The sequence below is a fragment of the Cnephaeus nilssonii genome (assembly GCF_951640355.1).
Source record: "Cnephaeus nilssonii genome assembly, chromosome: 11".
NCBI lineage: Eukaryota > Metazoa > Chordata > Mammalia > Chiroptera > Vespertilionidae > Cnephaeus > Cnephaeus nilssonii.
Window position 1 is genome coordinate 87,839,171 of NC_137082.1, and position 12,063 is coordinate 87,851,233.

General features: G+C 42.5%; 1 protein-coding gene across 4 annotated transcripts in view; it reads left to right on the forward strand.

Annotated features, from left to right (window-relative positions):
* NOL4 (nucleolar protein 4) overlaps positions 1-11,753 on the forward strand; it is a gene marked incomplete at both ends in the record, with an annotated part of 223,237 nt that extends 211,484 nt beyond the window's left edge. For all 4 annotated transcript variants that reach the window (XM_079785152.1, XM_079785151.1, XM_079785153.1 and 1 more), the window contains one exon: positions 11,560-11,753. In XM_079785152.1, coding sequence (XP_079641278.1) covers positions 11,560-11,753 — 194 coding nt within the window. The remainder of the gene's footprint in view (positions 1-11,559) is intronic.
* Positions 11,754-12,063: the final 310 nt, after the last annotated feature.

A 12,063-nucleotide genomic window follows, 5' to 3' on the forward strand; every position in this document is an offset into this window, starting at 1 on the left:
GACGTGTCCTCTGGGAATGTCTGAACGTGTCCGTTACATTGGACTGGCCTCACCAGCCCTCTGCGACTCAGGAAAGAGCTCTCTCGGGGATTCAGAATGTTCTCCTGGTCTAGAAAGTCAGAATGATCCGTTACTATGATAGGTACGGATTTTCGAACTTCTTCCTGATTGTTTTGTATTCTCATCGTTTATCTATCTTTGTAAATTGGTGATTTGCTGTAGTGGTATGCTCTGTTTCTTTCATTAGTCAATCTGCTGTAGGGTCTTGCTTTGTGGTCACCAGTAGGCTTACATAAAAATGGAACAAAATAAAAGTGTAAAAGAATAAAACAAATCTCTAATCTTTACTGAGGATAATCTGGAGGTTTTTGTCTTATGTTGACCCTTGTTACTATAGTTCCCATTCATCTGTGGAAATCACTGGAAAGGAAAAACTAATAGTGGCCCCAAAAGGCAGAACCTGAGTCTAAGCTCTCTGCAAACCAGTGAATGAACACTTTTATTGTCTGGTTTAGGAACTGTTTCCTGTTGCTGGAAAACAAAACAAAACAAACAAACTATATAGGCATATAAGTACATATATAAGAATTCATTATGCTCTCATGTAGTATAATTGATTCAACTAAAGTTAACTCCTCTCTTTTTCCTTACTGCAATATTTGTATTTTTCCCACAAGCCAAAAGTATGCAGAAAGAGAAGCCTGCTAAGAGTCTTTCCCCTCACAAATTTCTAAGACTGGGAAAAGGACTCACTTTCAGATCCTCCTACTTTATCAGAATGATTAATCAGGTCTCTGCAAACCACTGAATTGGAAGGTCAAATGGGAAGGCCATGCACTGAGTGCAAGAAATTAGCAAATATAAATAGACGAATAACTAGGAAGGCCAACAGGTTAAAGGACTGAGTCTTTTCAAATTGATTGTGTAGAAACAGTCACTGAGGTGAGAACAAAAATATTGAGATGTTTACGGTTTTTCTCTGAATAAGATACACTTAGATGCGAAAAATGAAATAAAACAGATGGATCAACAATAGAAATAAGATGAAATACAGAAGGACCTGAAAAGAGAAATTTTAATAAATGGGTTTTTAAAGACAGGTCCAAGAGATTTACATTTTGAAGTCTATGAAGATTCAGCTAAATCTGTCTCAGGACAATCAGTTGTATAGTTTTTTAAAAATGTATGGGATATTGAGTATTATAATCTAGAGTAAACACTCATGATGGAGATGTCACTTTACCTGTAATTGCTGTCAGTGTTGGATTTTTAGTTTTTCTAGAAATAAGACATAATTTGGGGGAGAGGAGGGGTGACCTATATACTCCCCCTTTCTCCTGGCATAATGCCGTAATCAGCTACTTGGCCTTGACAGTGATCTGTATCTTGCTTTTTGTGTTTTCTTAAATGTCTGTAGAATACGGATACCAGCATCTTGTTACATACTTTATGAACACCCTGTTCCTTGGTAACCTAATGTTGATTAGTCAGCCTTTAGGTAGAGAGGTTAAATGGGATGAGGTGTGGGGAGGAGTAAAGTATTTGACTGAATAATCATTAGAATTACAGCAGACCCAAATGGATTTAAAAATGGCTTCAGTTTGACATAGACCTCAGAGGAGACAAACATTTCCACTGAACTGTAGCACCTGACCACCTCTCCCACTCAAACCCCTAACCGTGGTGTTACTATAAGGCCTGGGATCGCTCCATGCTTCGTTCTGTTGTAATCTATGGTTTGTTAAGGGACAAATGCCTAAGGAAAATGCAGCTCTAATTTGAGAAAACAGACCCACAGAAAACAATCTTCCAAGAGTCAAGGAAATATTAACACATATATATGCCATTAACACATATATACGCCATTAACACATATATATGCCAAAAACGGTCTTTTAAGAAAAAAGCTTTGGAGCATAAAAGGTGTGTTACTTTATAATGAAGGGAAATCCTTTTTCAGAAAGTCACCATTGTCTAGAAACTATGTGCCCCCATAACATAACCTCCAATTAATTAATTACAAGAAGAAAATGACACATCCACAATCATAGCCATTGACTTTCAACACACTTCTCCCAGAAACTAATGGAAGGGAAAAAGAAAATCATTTAGATTTGAAAAAATAATTATATATTTTATTGGAAAAAATAATTAAAATGGAATCTGGTTATATCTAGAACCTACCCCAACTTTCTAGAAATACACATTCTTTCTAACATATTGACCACCTAAGCAACTGATGACAACCAAAGACTTAATAGTATTGTGTTCAGAAATATTTGTAATTAGTGGGGCAGAAAACTGGTTTGGTACACTCACATTAGAAAATTAAGAAGCTACTCATTTATCTCAAGAAGTTGGAAACAGAAAGTGCAAACCACAGAAGAAAATAAATGGAGAAATTAAATAGAAAACAAAGAATAGAGAAGACCAACAAAATCAAAAGCAGAAACTTTGAAAGAATTTAAAAAAATCTGAGAAGATGAACCAAGATAAAGGAAGCTTAAAATAGGAATTCAAATAAAGGAACAAATAAAAATGTTTATACCTTTGTGCTGGTATACCTGACAATGTAGATCTGATATTATCTTTTACAAGTATGTAATTGACCAATAGCCAAAGGAATAGCTATTCCAAATGTATCTTTAATGATTAAATATATTGAATCATTATTGTAAAAATCTATCCATTAAAAAATCAGACCCAGGCCCTAACTGGTTTGGCTCAGTGGATGGAGCATCGGCCTGCAGACTTAAGGGTCCCAGGTTCGATTCCGATCAAGGGCATGTACCTTGGTTGTGGGCACATCCCCAGTAGGGAGTGTGCAGGAGGCAGCTGATCGATGTTTCTCTCTCATTGATGTTTCTAACTCTCTATCCCTCTCCCTTCCTCTCTGTAAAATATCAGACCTAAATGGTTTACAAATGAGTTTTACTCAAACTTGAAGGACTAAGTAATCACGTTCCACAAACAGATCTAAGAAAAGGAAATGGAGAGCACTGGACTCGTTTTGTGATGCTTCTGTAATCCTATCATCCAGAACGGTGTTAAAAGGCAAATTATATTGCAAGCACTTGTGAATCTAAATGCAAGTCATTAGCACACTGACTCTAGTATTGTGTATCTGCTGTAATCCAGGCCTTATGTTGAGTGTTTTAGAGGCATTAGCGAATTTAGAGTCAATGCTGAGAGTAACGGTTACTTTTTTCACCCTTTGGCAGAAAAGTATGAAAACATTGATAAAATACCTCTATTAAACATCTGATCAAAATATAAAATGAGCCTGCAATCAAAGTAAGTTTCCAAGTGGTTCATGTATTAGTCAAGCAGGGGAAGTCAAATACCTACCGATGGTGAGTTTATTGAATTGTTTGATCACCGTGGCTGAAGGAATGTGTCCAGGGAAAAGAAACTTGTTTTGACTGTGAGCATTAAGACAAAAACTGCTTGAAGAGTTGAAGAAATTGAGATATTGACAATATAAATAGTCAATTCAAAAGAGCAATCCAACTGATTTCAAGTGCTTTTCCTTGTTTTTTTAAATAAGTTGAGATGTTATTGATACTAACCTCTTGTTTACGTTGAGTTTGAAGTGACAGAAGAATTAGCATCTATGAATAACATGAATTAAACAACTTTAGCTGAATACATTTTCATTTTCAAAGTTAAGGAAGAAAACTAATTCAGTACAACCTAAAGTAGAATTTGCTAAAAAGCGTGAAGCAAAAATAGGCTTGTTTGGACAAATTTACAAAGTTTGTTAAAACATAAGGCAGCTGGTATTCCTTGAACTATATCAGCAGGTAAATTATGGAAAACGTTTGCATCTATCATGTGTTGTTGAAACAGTTGTGTCAACTTCATGTGTTCTCATTAATTTCATCATCACTTCTATGAGATTTTGTCAGAAATAGAATCTGAACATCAAACTGCTGTCACACAACAGTGTGATGGCTGCATGGTAAAGTTGTATTGCAATTTTTCTCAGGTCAGGGCTAAGACTGAAAAGAACTGTTCTCACACTATTATCAAACAATGAATGGCTTTGGAAATTTTGCTACAGAAATGACTAAGTTTCTTGATTAAGTTCATCTAAAACTACAAGGCAGAACAGTGCTGTTATGTGAAGCTTTTGCTGTGCTCAAGTTACTTTGCTGATGACCAACAAGTAACGATTAGCTGTTTTCTAAACTTCCCACACAAATTTCTAGTTGATATATTTACTGAGCACACACTACAGGCTCAGCAGTGTTTTTTGGTCCTTGATGTAAGGGCATAAGTAAATTCCCATCTTTTCAAAATTGTTTTCACTGCTCAATTGCAAAAGCTTCCCCTTTAAGTGGAAGTAACTAATTTGCAATGCACTTCGAAGAGGCAATTCCACAGCAATAAACGCCTACCTCAAAAAAGAATATCTCAAACAAGTGATCTTTACAACTCAAGGAATAGAAAAAGAAAGCCCACAGTTAGTAGAAGGAAGGAAATAAAGTCCAGAGCAGAAGTAAATGAAATAGAGACTGTGAGACCGTTGAAAAGATAAACAGTTTATAATACTATAGTAGACTTGCTAAGAAAAGACATGACTTAAAAAGTCAAAATTGAAAAGAGAACACATTACCATTGATACTACTGAAATATATAGGATCATAAAAGACTACTATGGATAATTATATGCCAACGAATTAGACAATGTAGAAGAAAATGGATAAATTGCTAGAAACATAATCTACCAAGATGATTATGAAGAAATAGAAAATCTGAACAGAATGATTACTCTTACGGAGATTGAATCAGTAATCAACTCTTCCTACAAAAGCCCAGGCTTCACCGGTGAATTCTATGGAACTCTTCCACAAAAGAGAAGAGGAGGGAACACTTCCAAACCGAGTTTACGAGTCCAGAATTACCCATCATCATCTCAGGCACCCAAGCTGATCATCAGAGGACCTGGTTTCAGAGAATATTGCCAGGAGGATGCTGAGGTAGACTTGGTAAACATTTAGTCATTGTCTCAGGCATTGCTTTCTCTTCATTCGGGGACGGATGGCCATTTATCAAAGATGCTGGGAGTCAGGAAATCACTGCTACCCAGCTAGAGGAGTGGTTGGAACAGTGATAACCAGGATCAAATTGGGGCTCTAGCCATGAACGAGCCAACACCCACCACCTCGGTATGATCTCATGTTAAACCTGGGCCTCTTTGGGCCCTTGGCCAGCACGCCGTCCCTACACACCACACCTTTGCTTGCCCTTCCTCTGGGGCAGCCGTCCTTCTCTACCTAATACTCAAGTTTCCTCCGAGCTGGGCCACGGCGGCGCAGGACGGAGGGCCAGGATCTCTTTCTGGCTTTGGACAAGCCAGCGAACCTGTCAGGACTCAGTTTCACCTGCTTTGAAATGGGCAGCTATCCTGCTCTGCTGTCCCCGCCCAGCTGTTGAGAGGCTCCGGGGGGAGTCCCTAGTAAGGGGAGAAGTGGGCAATAATTTGTCCACTTGTGAATATTTTTATTTCATATATTTTTGCTTCCCTATCTAACCTAACAACTTGGAAATTTTGAATAAACACTCATCCAAATAATTCCTTGTGGTTTTCACTTATATATGCAATCCTGACCCTGTAGATCCAAAGGCAAGCAAGATAAGGAAGTCAACTTTCTTCCAGAAAACAAAGTAACAGGTGTGGATGGCTGTCTATAGAGTTGCCTGTGTTAATAATGATCTGAATGAAAAAGTGGGAGCCCTGTCTTCGTTTGGAAGTTTATCTCTTTGAGCCAGAGGTGGAGAGTCATCCATAAACTGCAGTACAGACTCCATGTCCACAGATTTAACCAGCCCAGATGGGAAATACTGGGAGACAGAAAAAGTTCTGTTGTTGCCAACATCTACTACATAGGTAGGCCAATGATGGTTGCATCTGTACAAAACACAGGCTTTGTCATTTTCCCCTAAGCCCGTGGTCGGCAAACCGTGGCTCGCGAGCCACATGCGGCTCTTTGGCCCCTTGAGTGTGGCTCTTCCACAAAATACCACGGCCTGGGCGAGTCTATTTTGAAGAAGTGATGTTAGAAGAAGTTTAAGTTTAAAAAATTTGGCTCTCAAAAGAAATTTCAATCGTTGTACTGTTGATACTTGGCTCTGTTGACTAATGATTTTGCTGACCACTGCCCTAAACAATACAGCATAACAACTATTTACATAGCATTTACACTGTGTCAGATAATAAGTAATACAGAAATGCTTTAAAGTATATGGAAGGATATGCAAATACTATGCCATTTTATATAAGCGACTTGAACATCACAGGTTTTGGTATCGTCAGGGGTCCTGGAATTATTCCCCGACAGATACCAAGGGATGGCTATCCTATATAATCCTCTCTAATAAAATGGTAATATGCAAATTAACCATCACTCCGCTACATAAGCCACACCCACAAGTCAAGCCACGCCCACCAGCCAATCAGGGCAAGTATGCAAATTAACCCCAATCCAAGATGGCTACAGCCACAGAGAGCAAGGTTTCCCAGGTAACAGAGCAAGCCAAGCTTTCCATAGCCGTTGCAGGCCTAAGCCTCCACTCAAGCTACAAAGTTTCAATTATAGAAGGTAAACAAATTCAAACAAATGGCGGCAGAACAGAGCTTGAGAGAGCAGGCCAGGGTTGCCGGCGGCAACAGGGGAAGCAAAGCTGGCCGGGCTCACCCACTTAAGGCAACAAAGTTTCAATTGTAGAAGGTGAATTAACTGCCACAGAAATGGCTGCCGGAGCCCCAGGCTTGGCTCTGCTCCAGGCTACAAAGTTTCAATTGTAGAAGGAAAATAAATTCCAGATACCAGGGCCTCCCCTTGGGTTGCCAGAGGGCGTGGCCGGCCTGCAAACCACCACAGGCCCCTCACTCAGGCCGCCCCACACCCTTATCTGTGACACCCTTCAGGGCAAACCAGCTGGCCCCCACCCGTGCACCAGGCCTCTATCCTATCTAATAAAAGAGTAATATACAGATTGATCATCACTGCAACACACAATATAGCTGCCCCCATGTGGTCAAAGATCCTGCCCCCATGTGGACACAAGATGGCCACCACAAGATGGCCAGCAGGAGAGGGCAGTTGGGAGGCACCCGGCCTGCAAGGGAGGGCAGTTGGAGGTGATCAACCCTGCAGGAAAGGGAAGTTAGGGGAAAACAGGCTGGCAGGGGAGCAGTTAAGCATCAACCAGGCTGGCAGCAGAGTGGTTAGGGGCAATCAGGAAGGCAGGCAGGCAAGCAGTTGGGAGTCAGCAGTCCTGGATTGTGAGAGGGATGTCCGACTGCCCGTTTAGGCCCGATCCCACCAGGAGTCCCAGAGTGGAGAGGGTACAGGCTGGGCTGAGGGACAACCCCCTGCCGTGCACAAATTTCGTGCACCGGGCTTCTAGTAAAAGGATAATATGCAAATTGACCCTAAAGGTGGAATGATGGGTCGCTATGACGTGCACTGACCACCAGGGGGCAGACGCTCAACGCAGGAGCTGCCCCCTGGTGGTCAGTGTGTTCCCACAGGGAGAGCTCCACTTGGCCACAAGACGGGCTGACGCCTGCGCTGTGAGGGCAGCGGCAGGGGCCTCTCCCACCTCTGAGGGAAGCGCTAAGGATGTCCGACTGTGGCTTAGGCCTGTTCCCCGCGGGGAGCTGGTCTTAGCTGGCAGGTGGACATCCCCCAAGGGCTCCGGGCCGCCAGAGGGATGTCTAAGCCAGCAGGGGGCCCCGGAGAGCTAGAGGGCGCAGACCAAGCTGAGGGACGAGGGACCCCCCACCCCCCGAGTGCATGAATTTTCATGCACCAGGCCTCTAGTATTCAAATAAAATAATTCCTCTTACCCCAAAGAGAACTGGAGCTGTAGTCCCACCCTTTCTCAATCCCAGTTAAGAGCACCTGTCAGCAACTTGGCAGCCAAACCATCACAAAACGGTACACCTTCGAATGACAGTCAGGCAACCAGACACTAGAGATCTCCAGAGCGGAGAGCAGAACCCTTTCCGTTTTCTGTCATAAAGATTTGCATGGTCCTGGGATTCCTGAAAGCTAAGAAAAGAATTTTTTAAGTAGCTCATGGTACGTCACGATGCTCAGGAGGGACCAGGGCTCCAGTTCTCCTTGTGGTACGAGAGGTTATTTTATTGGAACACAGTCATCCCTTGGTATCCGTGGGGGAATAATTCCAGGTAATGATCTGTTTGGATGCTTGTTCAGTAATTTCAGTTTGCAGGTGTGACCTCCCTCCCGCTCGCCCTTCCAGCTTGTTACGTCAGTATCTCGATTTTATAACATGGACGAGTGGAAGCTAAAAGCTGCTACGTAACCAAAGCTCTGGAAGGCCAGAGCAGAAGTGTATTAAGTTGTCAGAGTTCTTGTGTGCTAGTCTCCTCTCTGTCCTAATTAAATTCCATGTGAAGCCATTTCTCTCTCCTGGGACCACTGCCTCCTGGCTGACAGAAGCCTTCTCCCTTCAGGGGTGAGGGTGGATGGGTCATGGCTTGACCCATCTCCATGCCTCAAGGAGAACTAGAAGGATAAGAGAACATCCCTGGCTTAGTTCATGAATGGAATACCATTCTCTGAAAAGTTCTGTCTATAGAAAAATCCGTTGAAATACTTTCAAGTTATAGAATCATTATTACTTAAGTGTTCAGTGTCACAGTTCTTACCTTTCATTAAGTATATACTAAAGTCTTATTAATAATCCAACAAGAATTGATATAAAAGGTCTTAACACAAATGTCTGATTTGAAGATCTTTAAAAAAACTATAAATTTATCTAATTAAATTAATTGGGGGCACATTGGTTAATAACACAATTCTATAATACACCATCTGTATATTGCATTGTATGCTCACCACCCAGAGTCTAGTCTCTTTCCGTGGCCATAAATTTGACCACTTTTACCTTCTTCATTCTCCTCCCACCCCACCCACCCCTGTGCTTCTCTGGTAACTACCTTACTGTTGTCTGTGTCTATGAGCTTGACGGCTTTCTGCTTTATATATCCCACATATAAGTGAAAGCATATGGTTTTTGTCCTTTTTCATCTTACTTAACTCAGCATCATACTCTCAACATCCATCCATGTTGTCACAAATGGCAATATTTCATTTTTCACAGAATAGAATTGAGAGCCCAGAAATAAACCCACACATACATGGGAAACTAATATTTGACCAAGAAGCAAAAAACATACAATGGAGAAAGGAAAACCGCTTCAATAAATGATGTTGGAAAAACGGGAATGTAACTAGCCTGCTATGGAATAGCATACACAAAAATGAACTCAACGTGGTTTAAAGACTTGAATATAAGCCTGAAACAGTAAAATATATAGAAAAAAACATAAGCACTAAATGTATGGACCTTGGTCTCAGAATGGTTTTTCCCAAACACAAGGAAAGTAAAAGCAAAAAATAAATGAATGGGACTACATCAAGCTAAAAAGCTTCTGGACAGCCAAAGAAACTGACAACAAAACCAAAAGGCAAACAATACCTCTGATAAGGGGTCAATATCCAAAATATACAAAGAACTTACACCGCTCAACAAAAAACAAGCAATCCAGTTTAAAAATGGGCAGGCCTGTGCAGACACTTCCCCGTGAGGGCATATAGACGGTCAACAGACATGAAAAGATGCTCAACCTCACTTGCTATAGGGCAGTGGTCGGCAAACTGCGGCTCGCGAGCCATATGCGGCTCGCCGTGGTTTGCCGCTCTGTTGACCAATGAGTTTGCCAACCACTGACCTAGACTCTCGATTCCAATAATTACAGGCTGTTGTTGTTCCTTGTGATTAAGCCCCTATCCCAGTGGTCAGCAAACTCATTAGTCAACATTTGCCTACCATGGCTATAGGGAAATGCAAATCCGTACCACCGCCCACCTGCTCGAATGGCTATTCTCCTTAAGACGAGAAGTAAGTGCTGAAGATGATGTGGAGAAAAGGGAATCTCCTTACACTTCTGGTAGGAACGTAAATTGGTTCAGCTGCTCTGAAGGTTCCTCAAAAAATTAGGAATAGCGCTACTATATGACCCAGCAATCCCTCTTCTGGGTTATCAGCCTGAAAAATTGGAAAACACTTACTCATAAAGACCTATTTATTGGGGGGAGGAGCAGCTCAGGGCGGGGGAGCAGCTGGGGAGAGGGCAGTGGGAAGGAGACATCTGTAGTACTTTCAACAATAAAGAATTTAAATTTTTTTAAAAAATCTACGTAGCCCTGTGTTCTTTGCAGCATTATTCACAGTAGCCAAGACATGGAAACAACTGGAGTGTCCTTCGACAGATGGTTGGAGAAAGACGTGGTAGATGCATGAGAAAGGATGAGATATAAATTATTCAGTAAAAGTTCACAAAATGTCATCAAAAAGCAGAGCTATCTGACTCGCTTTAAATCTATGTAAGAAAAAAGTTTTGACACGTTTTTGCAAATCAATACAGAAGGGACGTGAACAGTACCTAAACCAGTATTCCCAGCCCGGTGTCTCTATGGCATTGTTTGTACTAATCATTTGCTTAGTGAAGACTTCACTCTATGTCCACATGTTTAATCAGTCAGCCTCACAGAAGAAAACCTTGGTCTGGAAGGAAAAAGTACCCAAATTTGCGTCCATACTGTGCCACTTAAAAGTTGAATTTAAACCTATGACATGCCCCCTGCCTCTCCGTTCCCTCTCATTGGTGAGTGTGTAATTCGGCATCATGAGCATTACAGCCGGGGATACTTGAGCGTCTGAATTGGTGGGGTCTAATCATTTAACAAACAGAGCAAGGGAAAAGCATTTGTGACCCCCGTCATTTACTTGTCGAGAGAAACTTCTGCATGTGGGAGGTAGACCTGACATTGAATTTCCTAAAAGGCACACGTTAAAGACAAGGTCTTTCCACCATGAGAGGCGATTGCCAGGAATTAGACCAGGACCGTGGTCGGCAAACCGCGGCTCGCGAGCCACATGTGGCTCTTTGGCCCCTTGAGTGTGGCTCTTCCACAAAATACCACGGCCTGGGCGAGTCTATTTTGAAGAATTGGCGTTAAAAGAAGTTTAAGTTTAAAAATTTGGCTCTCAAAAGAAATTTCAATCGTTGTCCTGTTGATATTTGGCTCTGTAGACTAATGAGTTTGCCGACCACTGGACCAGGAGAACACCCAGCCGCTCATTTTGCATCAGTGTTGCTCGTTAGTCTTTCTGATTTTTAAAAATATTTTATTGATTTCTAAGAGGAAGGGAGAGGGAGAGATAGAAACATTAAAATGAGAGAGAAACATTGATCAGCTGCCCCCTGCACGCCCTCTCCTGGGGACCGAGCCCGCAACCCGGGCATGTGCCCTGACCAGGAATGGAACCTTGACCTCCTGGCTCATAGGTGGACGCTCAACCACTGAGCCACACCGGCCGGGCCTGAGAGCGGCCTTTGATTCAGGCATCAGCAGCTTCTCACGAAGGGGTGCATGAATTACGTCAACAGCGCGGTTATGCTTATGTCCGAGTACCAGCATGAAAACCGTGTCTGACTCTGTGACGTTTCCCTAGGGCCCACGGACCTGAGCATGAAGAGGCAGCTGGCGCCCAGCTCCGGGTCCTCCAGCAGCGCCAGCTCCAGGCCCCAGCTGAGTCCCACCGAGATCAACGCCGTGCGGCAGCTCGTGGCCGGCTACCGGGAATCGGCTGCGTTTTTACTGCGTTCCGCAGATGAACTGGAAAACCTTATTTTACAGCAGAACTGACGCCGAAGGCGATCCTAGTCGCGGAGGTCGAAGTTTGCCGTTTCCACTAATGACATTTTGATTTCCCAGCAGCGATGGCCCTACTGCGCGGTCTTAAGGGAAACGCCTGCACTCGGCCACACTGTCCTTGGTCCATGAAGTGATGTGTTCAGGGGCCTCCAAGGGACTCTGGCCTCTGAAGCACTTGAGAGGCTGTGTGTCCGGCCTGCTGCTTTTTGTTTTAGTGTCAGCATAACTGTCTGGGCCAAAAAAAAAAAAAAAAAAAAAAAGGCTGTAGATTCCTATTTCAAGGATAAAATGCAAGAAGCTT